This window comes from Carcharhinus amblyrhynchos, chromosome 21 (assembly GCF_965287045.1).
Source record: "Carcharhinus amblyrhynchos chromosome 21, sCarAmb.v2.hapA, whole genome shotgun sequence".
Taxonomy (NCBI): Eukaryota; Metazoa; Chordata; class Chondrichthyes; order Carcharhiniformes; family Carcharhinidae; genus Carcharhinus; species Carcharhinus amblyrhynchos.
In genome coordinates this window covers 35037084-35053877 of record NC_137344.1, presented here as the reverse complement: position 1 = coordinate 35053877, position 16794 = coordinate 35037084, and the positions used below count along the sequence as shown (strand labels likewise).

At 40.2% G+C, this 16794-nt stretch overlaps 1 protein-coding gene across 4 annotated transcripts in view; it reads right to left on the bottom strand.

Annotated features, from left to right (window-relative positions):
- tekt3 (tektin 3) overlaps positions 1–16022 on the bottom strand; it is a 29610-nt gene extending 13588 nt beyond the window's left edge. Inside the window, exons 1-7 of one of the 4 annotated variants that reach the window (XM_080209021.1) lie at positions 15914–16022; positions 14613–14820; positions 12387–12975; positions 9163–9246; positions 8998–9068; positions 5001–5144; positions 816–1038 (exon numbers count right to left, since the gene is read on the bottom strand). In XM_080209021.1, coding sequence (XP_080065147.1) covers positions 816–1038; positions 5001–5144; positions 8998–9068; positions 9163–9246; positions 12387–12944 — 1080 coding nt within the window. In that variant the 5' untranslated portion in view covers positions 12945–12975; positions 14613–14820; positions 15914–16022. Of the gene's footprint in view, positions 1–815; positions 1039–5000; positions 5145–8997; positions 9069–9162; positions 9247–12386; positions 12976–14453; positions 14505–14612; positions 15187–15900 lie in introns of those variants that run through there. The other 3 variants (XM_080209022.1, XM_080209023.1, XM_080209025.1) reach the window with 3 other exon arrangements.
- Positions 16023–16794: the final 772 nt, after the last annotated feature.

Here is a 16794-nt window from a genome sequence, read left to right as displayed (position 1 = left end):
GTATCGAAGCCATTTCAACTCATGCAGTCTCGTTTCAACAGATGATGAACAACATGAGAAATGTTGCACTCTATCTAAGTCAGAATTTTTAACCAGGGTTTTGTGGACACCAGATGATCCATGGAGGTCTTCCACAACACAGGCTTGCTTTACAAGTTAATGGAGAGGACTATAAGGGTAGGTGGTCAAGAGTAATCGAATGGCCAGCAGTGGAGGCATGCCCTGTTGCCTATCGCCATGTTCCTGCTCTCCGGTGCTCTCTCCCTGCACTGTTCCCACCCCCCCATCCTCCTACTCTCTCCATACTTGGCCTCCTCTGAGCTTTTGCCCTCTCTTTGAACTGCCCTCTCCACACTCCTGCTCTCTCTGTCCCCCTGCCAAGGACAGATAGGCCACTGTGGGAAGCAGGCACACCCATCTCACTGATAGTTGTAATGTAAATACTTGCTGTGCTGAAAACGTCATTACAACACTCTTTCATGCATCACTCTCATTTTATGAGTATAATATAGTATTAGAATTTAGATGGGTGTGTTCATGATAACTAATCCATTTGAAAAGGGTCCCTTTAACCAAACAAGTTTGAGAAGCACTGAGTTAAGTCACCTTCAGTAATGATCACACGCTAAGAAACAACTTCCTAGTAATCTATCTGTGTTGTAAATTACTGATATGTTTATTCATTAAAGCTATTGCCACATAAATGTCAATGAACTGTTTTGGATATGATGAAAAATGCTTTTACAGACATCGCAATACTCCTTAAAACTGGATGGTACATGGCTCCTACATATCAATCTGAATCCTTTGTTTACCTTAGCAAGGTGTGTCTGCAGCTTATTTTTGGCTTCAGCTATCTCAGAGATGCGGTTTGTAAAGGACACATTCAAAGTATTGAACTGATTCCACATTTCACTGGACGTCGAATTAAGGAGATTTTCTATATCATCTCGGAGCTTAGCAGATGCAGCCCGTTCGCTCTGCGATCGTAAGATATTATTATCTGTGTACTTGGCCCAAGACTCTGGAACTGAAATTCTGTTTTAAGAGAATAGCACATATTACAAAAAGACTTCAAGACATCTCTAAATGACTCTGCCATTTTGAATGATTTGCAAAGGATGATCAACACCAGAAAGAAGAGAAAAGTGGGACCCTTTGTATGGTTTGCTTCAGTTAATGCAAAGACTTCATTATAAAATATTTCTGTCCATGTAACTAACTCTGCTAAGCTTTAAAGCTAACTGAGCCACATTTTAAAACTCAGCTGGGATGAGCTTAGGAATTGACTGTGTTCTTTGAAAGTACAGTGCGAGCAATGCTTTCTCATAAGCAAAACAAAGTTTTTCATAAACAAAAGCTTTCATGGCCACAGCTGCAAATTGTTTATGGAAGTTAGAGACACAGTTTGTACAAAGTAATTTTATAATATGGATAACTGAAAAGTTATAATGCTCTCGACAGCTATATGCGTTTGGTGAGTGTAAGGTTTGGGTCAAGTCTGTGTTGGGATTGACTTTTGCTACTCTCTCTCTCTTTCTCCCCCTCTCCAGTAAATTATTTTTCTTCACTTTCTGTAATGTGTTAATTTTAAAATTCTGCTCAATAAAAGATTCAACGTACTAGTGCCTGCTACGTCTATTCTGAGGAATGAATGGACCCTACAAGAAATAAAAAATATTCCCTACTAAGTAAGGCAGCAGTACAGAACATCTCCAATTTATCCTGCATGCAGCTGGATCAAAGCTCCAGTAAAGATCCATGTGCTTCTCACCATTTTTCCAAAACCTCTGAGTGAGATTGACAAACGTTAGTGGTTTTGTCATGTTTTTCAGTCCAGGGAACTGCCCTATTCTTTGATATATTTAACTGTTGTATCAGGTTTGGCAAGAAACTATTCATGGAATAAAAAACATTGCAATTAGAGGACTGTAAAAAACCAAACAATCAGGGTTATGATGAATGACTGAATGTATATTTGTATGAATTCCTACATATTATTGTGCACATTCACAAATAGCACAGGAAACCTATTCAGAAATGGCTGAGATACAACCAAACCAAAGATGTCACTCTAAGTCTGGGACATGCTTAGCCCATTCAGCATCACAATTATTTTCACATCATTGCTCACAACTGGAATGTATCTCTTCATTAGAAGAAGCTTACTTATCCATAGTTCAGAGAGACAGCCCTCAAGTTTGACCACCACAACAGGTAGTAAATGATCATGGAGTTAAAATATCAGGATCAAGCATTTTACACCTTTGAATTTTAAAATGCAAATTTCAGGACCTCAAATGGCATATTGGATGTCAACATTGGCGGCACGGTAGCACAGTAGTTAGCACTGCTGCTTCACAGCTCCAGGGACCTGTATTTGATTCCTGGCTTGGGTCACTGTCTGTGTGGAGTTTGCACATTCTCCCTGTGTCTGCATGTGTTTCCTCCGGGTACTCCGATTTCCTCCCACAGTCCAAATTCTGTGAGGGTTAGGATGATTGGCCATGGTAAATTTCCTCCCACAGTCCAAAGATGTGCAGGTTAGGTTGATTGGGCCGTGCTAAAATTGCCCCTTAGTGTCCTGAGATGTGTAGATCAGATGGATTAGTGGGTAAAATATGTAGGGATATGGGGGTAGGGCCTAGGTGAGATTGTGGTTGGTGTGGACTCGATGGGCCAGATGGCCTCTTTCTGCACTGTAGGGTTTCTATAATTTCTATGAACATTGGAACCACAACTTAAATTAATAGATAGCGAGCAGGATCTGAGCTGCTGGATTCCTGGCAGCTGAATCCAGGTGGGAGCTGCTGCCTCCTCAGGTTATACACTCCTTGTGGACCAGTAGGAGCACGGTTCCTTCCTTCCTGACCTTCAAGAGCACCTCAGGTCTACCCCACCCCTGTTTCTGGCTTCCCTCGCTATCCCCGATCTTCAACCTCCTTTCCCCAGCCCTGATCTCCTGCCTCTACCGTGCCACCTTCTCAATTTTGGAACTTCCCTCCCCAGGTGGCTCCGGGGTGGGATTGGGGGGGTGTGCAGTGATGTCCTGGTAAGATGCAAAGAAAGATCTGTTGTTAAGGTCAGTTGGACATTTCCCCCCACCCAATCCCTCCACTCCTGCTACCCTACATCTCAGCAAGCCAGGTTTTCCAAACGTCTTCAACTTCACCCATATCGCCAACTCCCGGAAAATATCGGAACAATATTGTTGCTAAAGGTGATTTTGCGTCATTAAGTCATAAATGTCACAAAGATCAATCACTGAACCTGATTACATCGAAGCAAAAGCTTTTATCACGTTGGTTGCCAAATGTGCCTCAGCCTTGGTACCTGATAAGAGAAAGGATTCTGAAATATTACTGATTAGTTACTCATCTCTTTTCACACTTGAGCAAAAATGCTTGTAAATAATGATTAACACACTGATTGGCCAAAAGACCTGAACGGATGAGCATTATCGAGCTAGTACACAGGTAATAATTAATATCATTGAGACGTTTGCAATATGCTTAAATGCTTCATTCATTTAGCAGGGACAGTAATTATTTGAAAAGAAAAAAGAGACTTTTGCTTAAGAATTTTACTTTTTTCAATGTTTTATTCTATCAACAGATATTTATGTAAATATGACTGGTAATTGTGTACTGATCTTAATTAGGCATTAATATTTTTATGACAATGAGCGGAATTTTCTGGCCATGATCGCCCCAAAATTGGAAAATCCCACCCAAGTTCAACGGACCTTTGAATAGAAAAATTCTAGCAGTGCTAACCACTGTGCCACCATAGCATCATAGAACATTACAACATCAGAAACCACTTAGCCCTTAATTTCTGTGCTAGCTCTTTGAAAGAGTTCTGTAATGCATCCCTTTCCCAACTTTATTGAGTCATGTATTCCTTGCCCAATTGTAACAATTCAGTTATGGGAGGATGCAGAGGAGATTTACAAGACTGTTTGTTGACAAGACCAGACAATTTTAGCCATGAGAAAAAACTTTGGAATGGAGGAAGCTGAAGGGAAATATTAATTGAGGTACATAAAACTGTGAGCAGTTCAGATTGAATAGGTAGGAAGAACCTGCTTCCAGCTTACATAATCAGGCAGACATAGAGTAAATGTAGTTGATTTAACAATAATAGTCTATAAGGACTGTTGCCATCAAAAAGATAGTTTAGCTCTAAGCCAATATTTTTTCAGAAATGTTTAAAAAGTTATCTGTGTAACGGTGTTCTTGTGGTTTAAAGTATTTTTATTTTAAATGTTAAACTTTAATACAAAATCATTCCATTTCAATGGTTTGAAAGTTACTTCTTGACTTCAGTGTGGAGTTGATGGCATTGGACTGGGGTAGGCAAGTGAGAAGCTTCACAACACCAGGTTAAAGTCCTACAGGTTTATTTGGAATCACAAATTCTCAGAACGCTGCTATTTAATCAGGTAAGTCTTCTGTATCTGGTGAAGGAGCAATGCTCTGAAAGCTTGCGATTCAGAACAAACCTATTGGACTTTAACCTGGTGTTGTGAGACTTCTTACTCAGAAAATCTCATAATACACAAATTGTAAAATCGCTCTGGCAGCTTGTTTTGTTTTATGTTGGGATATGGGCAGCCTGCTACTTGCCATCTGCCATGTTCTAACAACATAATGAATTTCAGGTGAATGTATTAATAACCACAGAGGGTAAAGAAGATGGAAAGGGAAACTATGGTCATACATTGTCTTTATTCTTTCAAAGATATTTTCATGCAGCCATTCCTTCTACGACTAGTGTTAATTACAAAGACATTAGAAAAATGAAAGGATTAAAATTGAATAAACTTTCCTCCAGTCATGAGGGTAAAAAATTAGTCCAAATCCAAATTGTTTTTCCATTTTATAATATCATGATCAGTACACCTTGGATAATAATACAAATTTTCACACTTGATACTCTGCACTTTCTTACTTTAAAAGGTAATGATTTGATAATTAATCAATATTTTTACAGCTTACGTGGCATCCACACGATCCACCCCTCTGTAGTAGCTGATGCCATCGGATGTGTTGCGTAGCTGGTGACACTTCCCGTCAATCCTGTAAGCTGTATTTTTATCACTGATATCCTGTTCCAGCTCATGCTGGGTGCCTCTGTTTGCTCTGCAAAAATGAACAACTTTGTGGTTTAGTGCTGCAAAGATAGGAAAGCAATTGAGAAGGATAGCACCCAAGCAAAATACTGTGGATGCTGGAAACCTGAAAGCAAAAACAGGAAATGCAGGTTAGGCACTTTAGAATGCCTAATATTGTGGATTCAGATTTTCCGATAAAAGATTATGGACTGGAAACATTGGCTGGAATTCTCCGCTCTTGCATGTGCCAGGACCTCTGGCAGTGAGAACGAAAAATATAGCATTCAGCCAAATCTCCACTCACTGCAGCAGGGCTGGTGAATCCCATATGTAGAGAATTAATGGCCAGAATTGACGGAACTCACCCACAGCTGGGATTCGCCAGTCCCGCTGCAGTGAGTGGAGATTTGGCTGAATGCTATATTTTTCGTTCACGCTGGCAGCGATTGTAGTGTATGCAAAACCGGAGAATTCCAGCCAACGATCCATAATCTTTTATCGGAAAATCTGAATCCACAATATTACTTGAGACCCAATGAGTATGGCAAAAGCCAACCCTGCTGAGTTTATGTTACTAAAGAATGGAACATTTTCTAATTTTCTATTGAATCATATGCAATTGTTAACAACAGTTGTAGATGGTTTGTGCTTCAACAGTGACAGTTGACCAAGATACGTGCGCAACGTTTATTAGATACTTGGAAAAGGTAATATACCTCAAACAACTTACCTCATAGCTTCACAGATAATTGGAATGATACTATAGACACCGTTTCAGGCAAAGTTCTTCTTTGGTGGGGGAGCCTGTTGGAGCTCCATTTTTGATTCATATACTGGGTTGGAATTTCTACCTACTCCAATCTGCCCCCCTCACTCCCCCCATCCTCCCCACCACCCCACAGTGCACTTTCCAGCAGTGAAGGCAGCTCACGATTGGCCACTGGCAGGATCTTTTGGTTGCGCCGATGCCTACACTGTTTTGTATGGCTCCTCTGTCCCACCACCTATCCACCACAAGAGCCAAAAAAGCCCACCCCTTAAGTCAGTACGCAGTCAATAAATTACTTTTGATGGGTACGTAACTGAAATGATGAACGCATGTCAAAGCTGACTGAGAATGGTCTTATTGTCTTATCGTTTAATTTTGAATATCTCCCCCCCTCCACAATGTGTTACTCCCACAATTAATCAACTCAGATAAACAGTGCACAGTCATGGAGATTTAAAGTTTCAAGTTTATGCATTAGTGTCACAAGTAGGCTGACATTAACACTGTAATGAAGTTACTGCGAAATCCCCAGTCACCACACTCTGGTGCCTGTTCAAGTACACTGAGGAAAATGCACCTAACTAGATTGTGGGAGGAAACTGGAGCACCTGAAAGAAACCCACGCAGAATGGGGAGAATGTGCAAACTCCGCACAGACAGCGACCCAATTCGGGAATTGAACCCAGGTCCTTGGCGCTGTGAGGTGGCAGTGCTAACCACTGTGCCACCGCGCCACTCATGTTCGACAATATTAATTTTCAATGTGGGAACAGAGGTGATTGATGAGGGCAGTGCAGTCAATAGCGTGCATGGTTTTTCAAAAGACGATTGAATAATAGGCTTGTTAGCTAAATTGAAGACCATGGGATTAAAGGGCAGCAGCAGCATGTATGCAAATTATGCAATAGGAAAGACTTGTGGCTGAATGGCAGTTTTTCAGACTAGACAGAGGAGCGCTCAGTACTGCTGTTTTTGATATATTGGTACCTTAATGACTTGGATGTAGGAGGCACAATTTTGCAATTTATAGATGAGACAACATTTAGAAATGTAATTAACAGTAAGGAAGATAGCAAACAAAGGATATAATCAGATTGATGGAACATGGCAAATGAAATTAAAAGAAAACTATGTTCAGTGGTATATAAATTAACTGAACGGAATCTTTTTAGTTGTCTTCCCCTTCATCCTTTTCATTCATTATTGCTCATAGAACTTGGGTGCTGCAAAAAATCCATCACATTTTAGTTGAAGATGGGAATTGAGGGTCTTTTAATCCCAATCCCAGTCTATGGAATTGTGTAAATCTAATGGAGAACAGGATCTTAAATTAAAAGTAAGGGGCGAGATTCTCTGGCCTTCCAGCTGTGTGTGTCCCGTAAGCAGGAGATGACGCATTGTTTGCTAGCAGATGGATTCTCTGGACCCGCCACTGTCAATTGGGAATTCCCACTGATGTCACCACACGCCGGCGGAACTGGAGAATCCCATGGGTGTGAACGACTGTAGAATTCCAGCTAAGATTTGTCAACCCTATTGGAGTGGTTAATGAAATATATAAACCTTGAAAAGCTATTAATAATCAGCACATAAATTACCAATCAATCATGTTCATCTTTGATCACATTGGCTATTTCATTCTAAAGTTATGTTTGTAATGAAATGCCTTGTTGGCAAAAATCAAATAATGGAATAATGTAAAGTTTTATATAAGTTAACCATGAATATGCATGAAATTAGTTTGCAAAGTTCAAATTACAATTCTAAACTAATCTTTCAATTGCAAAAATGTTAAGAGATAGAATTATCATTATAATTCTGCTTAAAAAGTTCCTTCCCAGCTGCTTTGCTGGATCTGGCAAGTTTACTTTGATGTTTCCCCCAGATGCATGAGGCCCCACACATCGGACCCGATTAAACTGGATCCATTTAGTGTAATTTCAAAGCTGCATTGAAAGCCACCTATGAATTGAGAAAGTTCACTAAACTGGGACATGTATATTCAAAGGACGGTCAAAGCCTAGGTGGAATTCATATGGGGCTCCAATACTCTACCGTCGCCCAGCCAAGTTGTAGTACTCATTTCATTAAATTATTGTGTGTGGGCAAGTTGACAATGTAATCACTGTGCAAAAGCTAATATTATTGTAGTTAAAGGTTGCTGCTACCTACAAAAGTCAGAAGCACCAAGATATTTTGCAATTAAAAGTCATTTAAATTGTTACTTCCTTTGTAGTGTCCATGGTTACTACTTAATGCCACAGTAAAAAGTAATGACCTATAAAAATAGATTAACAGGAAGTTTAGGAACTTTATTGTGGTTTAGAGTCTGAGCTGTCCCATGGCAGTTCACGTTGTGAGACAGAGATGGGAGTCATGAGTGGAAAATCTGGAAGACACCCTTACAAGCGAGCCAGTATTCACAGATGCTGTATTAGGATAGATCACCCGTACTGTTTTATAGGTCTGCTTCCCTCTGACAGCAATCACAGCTCTCATCGCTATCAATGCTATTGTAGATCCCTCTACATAACAGGGTTTACCCCACCTCCTCCAACAGATTATTTTACTTCACTCTTTACCAGATGTTCTTTTTTATCGCAACATCATTAGTTCTTGAGGGAAGCAAAGTTGCTGGAGCAAGATGTACAATGTTAGATGGTGGCAGGGCAGCTCAATAGTTAGCATTGCTGCCTCACAGCGCCAGGGTTCAATCCCAGCCTTAGGTCACCGTCTGTGTGGAGTTTGCACATTCTCCCTGTGTCTATGTGGATTTCCTTTGGGTACTCTGGTTTCCTCCCACACTTCAAAGATGTGTGGGTTAAGTGGCTTGTCCATGGTAAACTGCCTTTGGTGTCAAGGGGATTAGCAGAGTAAATATGTTGAGTTACAGGGATAGGGCCTGGATGGCATTGTTGTCGGTGTAGGTTTGATGGGCTGAGTGCACGATCTCTTCTGCACTGTAGAGATTTTCCGATTCATTTATATACACTGAGCTTGATTCAGCATGTCGGATTAAATTCAGCCTCCTTCTACCCTGTGTCACTCAAATGTCAATCTCTCTGAATCTTACATCTGTACTTTGCTTTGTAATTCAAATTGTTACACTTACGAAAGTTGGGCTATTGCCCTGTTTAGGTGTCTTCTCATTCTTTCTTGACAGGACTTTATACCTTCAACTTCCTATTGAAAAGAAAGTGCAAATATCGCTTCAGTGAAAGGATCATACCAATACAATGTATTTTTAACGTAGGAATTCTGATTTACTGATACCAACCTTTAGCAACTGCTTCTCTACGCTGTCATGTACGAGATCGATACCAATCCTTTTCTCTCTGTGGTATAGACATTCTTGTGACACCTGTGACATTAATAATTAAACTGCAAATTAAGAATACAAACTGCAACTGATGTTTTGTAACACTATGCAATACAATTATTTATTTCGCAAAATTAATGTGCTTTAATTGATAGTAATACCAGCACTGAGTTGTTAATCACTGTTATATTACACCCACTTAACATTTTCTATTGAGATTAAAAAAGCTGATGCTACATAGTTTTTTAAAATTTATTCAAATTCTCCTCATCTCAGTTTTAAAGGAACGTCCCTTCACTCAGAGGTTGTGCCCTTGAGTTCTAGTCTCTCTCCCAGTAGTGGAAACACTCTCTCCACGTCCACCCTATCTAGGCCTCTCTGTATTCTGTAAGTTTCAATTAGATCCCCCCCCCAACCCCCGCCACATCCTTCTAAATCAATTATAGACTAATAATGATCAACCACTCCTCATATGCCAAACCCTTCATTCCTGGGATCATTCTTGTGAACCTCCTCTGGACCTCCTCCAAGGCTAGTCCATCCTTTCTTAAGTATGGAGCCCAAAACTACTCTCAACATTCCAAATGGGGTCTGACCAGAACCTTATACAGTAATACATCCCTGCTCCTTTAAAACTTAGATGAGGAGGGATTTCTTCAGCCAGAGGGTGGTGAATCTGTGGAACTCCTTGCCACCGAGAGCTGTGGAGTCCAGGTCATTGAGTGTCTTTAAGACAGAGATAGATATTTTCTTGATCAATAAGGGGATCAAGGGGTTACAGGGAGAAAGCAGGAGAATGGGGATGAGAATTATATCAGCCATGATTGAATAGCGGAGCAGACTCGATGGATCGAATGACCTAATTCTGCTCCTTTATGGTCTTATGGGATACGGACATCATTTATTGCCCACCGCTAATTGCTCTTGAACTAAGCAGCTTATTAGTCATTTCAGAAGACAGTAAAAAGTCAACCAATTTTCTGTGGTGTCACATACTAATGAGACTAGGCAAGATTTCCTTTCCTAAGGATACATTAATGGACCCAGATGTGTCTTTGCGACAATGGTTTCATGGTCATCATTAAACTTCTCATTCAGAATTCTTTTGCAATTCAAATTTCACCATCTGCTATGGTGGGTTTTGAATCTGGGTCCCCAGGTCATTATATTGGGTCACTATTCCAGTGACAATATCATGATGCCACCATCAAGGCCATTTCAGTATAAGTGTATTATTTTGAAATTTCCAACCCTATAAAGTTTTAAAGTTTAAAGTTTATTTATTAGTGTCACAAATAGGCTTACATTAACACTGCAATGAAGTTACTGTGGAAATCCCCTAGTCGCCACACTCCGGTGCCTGCTCGGGTATACTGAGGGAGCATTTAGCTTGGCCAATGCACCTGACCTGCACATCTTTTGGAATGTGGGAAGAAACCAGAGCAGCCAGAGGAAACCCACACAGTCACGGGGAGAACATGCAAAATCCACGCAAACATCCACCCAAGTCTGGAATCTAACCTGGTCCCCGGCACTGTGAGGCAGCAAGCAGTGCTAACCACTGTGCTACTGTGTTGCCCACAAACTGTAAAGTATTGGGGCAGGAGGGAGAAAGGAACTGCTTTAATCACTATTAGTGTGATATCATAAATACATTCCAAATGGCGTTGGCAATGCCGTAACATAAAACAGTCATGCTTCTGGGTTCTAACTCTCGGACACTTCTCTCTTCTTCAGCATGTCAGTGTGTTTCTGTGGATCAACCTTCATTCCCTATGATGCAGATATTCCAATATTTCACGTGCCCAGGATTGAACAACTTACAGATGATATTTCATCAGTTTACATAATTCTTTGCTTTTTTAAAACAGGAAATTTGATTGCACCAGTTAGAAATCTCAATAAGTTCACTAAATAGTAAATGGATAACTGAAGAGATTTAAATATTCCTTCTCACTAGATAGAAAATGACTGCCACATTGACTATGAATGATGGCAAAGCAAGCTGCCCTGGCTCTACAACCCCTGATTATTAATGTTTATATTGAGTTTTCTTGTTGCTTGCCTATATAACGATACTGATTTATCTCTTTCCATTGACTTTATGCAGACTGTCCAATTTGAATAGCACAGCCTGAAAGATACTTCAAATGTGGTTGGCACAGAACCAATTTTATTACTTATCTTCCAAGCTTGAGTTTCCAGTTAAACATATAAACCTCACAAAATGTTTGTCTTTGAATTGAATGACTGTCCCTCCACAAAGACCAAAGTATCTTTCTGGGATGATTGTGTGAAACAACCCAGACTATTTTCTGTGACAGAGCATGATTTCTAACCCCATGTACACCATGCACATTAGAAAGAACAAAGCTAATATTGTGATCTATTATTGACAAAATGTCTCACTTTTCTTATAATGGTGACTAAAGCAATTCTTTGCCCCAAGTGTATCAACATTCACCATTTCATTGGGTCATAAAGTGAGAAACCTGATCATGAGAAGTAATATGACTTCCATTAAATGCATCATGCGATCTCAATGCAATTGAAAGTCACTTTCTCCACTCTCTCAGCTACAGTGGAATACAATTTATAATTTTCAGATGGTGAACAGCCAAAGCAGGCAATGATTAGCAAGTAAAACTATTCATTAAACAATTACACTGTATTCCCATTAAAACAGCTAATTTATCTGTATTTTACTATCCCACTGACACTGTCTACACTTCCTGATGCCTCGGAAAAGCAGCCAGCATAATCAAGGACCCCATGCACCCTGGACTTGCTCTCTTCCACCTTCTTCCATCAAGTAAAAGATATAAAAGTCTGAGAACACATACCAACCAACTCAACAATAGCTTTTTCTCTGCTGCCATCAGACTTTTGAATGGACCTGCTATATATTAAGCTGACCTTTCTCTACACCCTAACTATGACTGTGACACTATATTCTGCACCCTCTCTTTTCCTTCTCCCCTGTGTACTCTATGAACATTATGTTTTGTCTGTATAGCGTGCAAAAAACAATACTTTTCATTGTATCCCAATATGTGTGACAATAATAAATCAAATTAAAAGAATTATTTCTAATTTGGAATTGACATATGGTAAATAATGAAAGCAACTGCAATTTTAGACATTTAAAATATTAAATAATTCAGCATTAAGATGCCTTTTACCTGGAGAGGACCTTCAGTTTCTGTCAAGGCACGCTCTAAACGTTTCTTGACCTCCAGGAGAGCATTAGTCTCCCCGATCATCTGCTCAATCTCATGAGCTAATTCAGATTTCCAAAACATAATGTCATTGACACGTTCACCTAAATTCTTGCTGGTTTCAAACTGTATTTTCTTCGTAACATTTTCCTTATTCTGGATCAAACGAGCAGTGTCAGCCCGGAGCTTCTCTGCACTGTGTCTGGAAGACTCGGACTGTCTATAGTTGGTCTGGTTTGATTCATACCAATCCTGAGGACTGTATTTAGTAAGTAACGTTGTTCTATTCGATGGGATGTGAGCACTTTTAGCTTCAGTGTGTCCAGGTTCATTAGTAGTAAAAGAAGCTATGGTAGGAGCAACGCATGTCATTTTGTAATAGGTGCTAGGTCTCCAAGGCAACATTAAGTTCTGTCTTAGCACATTGAGAGGATAGTGGCCTTTGTAACTTGACGCCATTGTCGATATGGCTGGCAGAAAATTAGCACTAGCTGCTCTGGGACGGTAGTAAGTAGCAGTCATTGTTGAGCCTTAAAGTGCAATGGGTCTTTTCCTATAAAATACACAAATTATTATTTTTAAAGACAATCATATTCTTTTCACTTTTGCTATTTTACAATAGGTGCAGATGTCATGGAAAAGTAACTGATTCTGCATTCCCAACACTGCAGCTTTAATTTCCCCTCTAAAAGCAGCTCCTAACTGGAAGCACTGAACTTACCCTACTTCCCTTTGTAAATTTTTAAGGATTCAGCAATAACACCTTGAATTTATATTGTGCTTTTTTACCACAGAAAGTGGTTCAGGAATTGAGGAATTACAAGAGTACTGTGCGAGAGGGAAACAATACATTGAGGGATGGGAACAAAAGAAGAAATAAGCTTTAGTAGACTTTTGAAAGTGGTGAGGGCAGCAGTGTGGTGACTGGAGAATGTTAACCAAACATGGGGCAAATAGGTTTGAAACAAGATGTAAATCAGTGTCACAGGAGCCAAGAATGAATACAAGGTTGATAATCATTGCAGAGTTTGGATGGTGCAAGTTTATAAGAAACCTTAAAGATGAAGATAATGATGAACATGATCCAAAGGATGGTCAATTCAGCCTCGGACAGGTGAACATAGATGTCAGGCTTTGCCTGGATAAGAATACAGGCATTTGCATGCTGAATGAGTTGCAGTTTGTGCAAAGTGGCTCCCAGGAAGCCATAAAAACTTAGAGACACAGAACAGTACAGCACAGTACAGGCCCTTCAGCCCTCAATGTTGTGCCGAGCTATGTCCAAACCCAAGATCAACTTATCCCACTCCCTATCATTCTGGTGTGCTCCATGTGCCTATCCAATTGTTGCTTGGAAGTTCCTGAAGTGTCCGACTCCACTATTTCAGCAGGCAACATATTCCACACCCCAACCACTCTCTGAGTGAAGAATCTACCTCAGACATCCTTCCTAAATCTCCCACCATGAACCTTATAGTTATGCCCCCTAGTAACAGTTACAGCAGTTTAGAGACATCAGGCCTTGAAGCAATAAGGACAACGATTAGGGTTTTAAGGGCTCTGTGCAGAGGTGGGGTGGAAATAATTAATGTTGCAAAGTTTAGAAGAAGTTGGTCTCGATGACACATTGGATACAGGGGAAAAATCAGGATGTTCATATTCTGCACCAATGGGCAGCACGGTGCACAGTAGTTAGCAGTGCTGCCTCACAGCACCAGGGACCTGGGTTCAATTCCAGCACTGGCTGACTGTTTGTGTGAAGTTTGCACATACTCCTAGTGTCTCCATGGGTTTCCTCTGAGTGCTCCAGTTTCCCCCCTACAGTCCAAAGGATGTACAGGTTAGGTGGATTTGTCATGCTAAATTGTCCCTAAGTGTCCCGCGATGTGTGGGCTGGGGATTAGTGGGATGACTAAATGGGATTACGGGAATAGAGCCTGGGTGAGATGCTCTGTTGGAGAGCTGGTGCAGAGTTGATGGGCTGAATGGTCTCCTTCTGCACAGTAGGGATTCTATGAGACTAGACTTAACTTGAAGTGCTTGTGAGGAGATTATGGACTTAAGCCCAGAGTCGTGTAGCAGCTGTCAGGAGACAAAAGAAAAGGTTGGGTTTCAATATTTCCGACAACAAACACATTCTGAATGACTGCCTCATTAATTTTTAGCAGTAGTTTAAGAATCGAGCAACACCTTTGGAACTAAAACAGGTTGCAGAGCCAAACTTTCAATAGCATAACCTGTAGAACCAGAGAGGTTTACAGGACGGAAGGTCAATCAGCCCATCATGTCTGTGTCAACACTTGGCAAGAGCAATCCAAAATTAATCCTTGCTCTCTCTCTCCTCACCCGAACCAACAAAGGAGAGCTGGCTTTGTGAAATCGAGCAGGGGGGTCTCACCTGTTGAAAGAACAAACAGAGAAACAATAACTGGGCTCCAGCTGGCTGTTTATTCATGAACATTAACACACGTTACATGATCCCGCTGAGATAGAGTACTGAAATTAATCCAAACCCACTAGCCTTAGGAATAGATAACTCATTAAGTAATAAAAGGTTTCCTGTGGACAATATGGATGATTTTGCCTGTTAATAGGTTAGGCATTATCTGCAACAAATGCAACCACAATAATACCTCACCCTCTGAATTCTTTATTATATTATCCATTTAACATTTTTGTAGGTACACGAATATCATTGTCATTCTCACTACCTTTATAAACTTTACTGATACTTTTACTACGCTTTTAATCCTTAGACACCACCAATATCTGTATCTCCAGCTAACAGCTGTCAAGGCCTGAGTGAATATAGATTTAGTTTAAATTCTATAAGCAACTAGAGCTATAGTAACTGCATTGTTGGAATTAACACCTTAATCCCTTTGATTTAATAATAACCAATGCAGCCTTTCTAAATGCTACACATGTCCCTGTTTCTCATTCACGATTTTTCCTATATACAGACAAACTGGTCAACATCGTTCCCGTACTTGTTTTGTGTGTACAAAGGAACTTATTGACAAAAACACGAAGTAATATTGTTCAAATGCAAACTTTGATAATAATCTGGACACGGTGATATATTAATATGTAATTTACGCATTCAACTAAACAATAATGTCTAAACTGTTTAAAAACTGTTTAAAAATTCTAACAGTAGTTAGGCAAACGTATCAAACCACTTTTTTTCCCCAAAACTTGCAAGAGGATAATAAATCAATCCTATTAAAACCTTCATCAATCCTTATTGAGGTATGATACTGAACCGATACTTTTCAGTTGCTAAAGTCAGATTATTTCAATGCATTTTGCAAAAAAAAATTAAAACCCGAGCTTAAGTTATTCTTGTTGGACATTCAGGTAAAAGTCCACCTAATAATCATAACTTTGTATTGTCCAATTCAGTAAAATTATTCAAAAGACTGATTTTTTTAAAAATCTGTATTCAAAATGAAATTAAAATGCAAGTGAAATATACATTTTGCACTGACCAGATAACTATAGGTACTAATGGTCGCTGTCTTCACAGAGTCCAACATGTAAGAGCAACAGCGGCAGCCAGCGCTGCAGGTTAACCATACCTGATAGATCGGGGCGGGGAATGCGCCCTCCCTTCATTGATTGACAGCGGTAAGATTCAATCCCCGGGCCCCGCCGCGTCCAAATTTGGACTGCTGGGCAAATGAGGGCAGGAGTGGGGGGTGGGCCTTGGCCATTAAGCTAGGCTGTACTGTGTGTACAGTGAAACCTGGCTATGTGTTGCCATGGACGCCGTGGGTTGGCAATAGAGGGGGGAGAGAGAGAGGAAGGAACAGTGCAGCTAAATTACTGACAGAATAATGCTGCAGGAAGTAAAGAAATGCACACATACGGGAGGATGAAAGGGAGAGACTTTACATCTTGCAGCACCGAGGTGTCAAGTTGTCTTAAAAATAAATAAATTACTTCAGGCGCTATTAATATTAGCAAAAAAAGGTGATAAATTCAAAACACTTGCAATGGGCTGAATAGCCTGGTCCTATGTTCGTATTGACTCCAACTCTTAGAAGTGTTACCATGCAAATCATTAGCTTGGCACCCCGGGCTGGTGCAGACAATAGGCAGGCAATGAATTGCAATTACTGTGGCTTAAATGATCAATGGTTGAAAATGTAATTCCAGCTAATCATTCCTTTGACAAGTCCTCTTTCAACCCTACAGCTCCTTTGAATTGCTGGGAGGCAAAACAATGCTGAAGTGCTAATGTGCCACCACTGATGATGTTTTAATTATAGCGTGACAAGTTTACACAGGGAGAATGTGGAAATTTATAGATTTCATACAAGCGTGTAATGAAAAATGATAACAGGAAGCAATGCTTTCTCGACAGGTA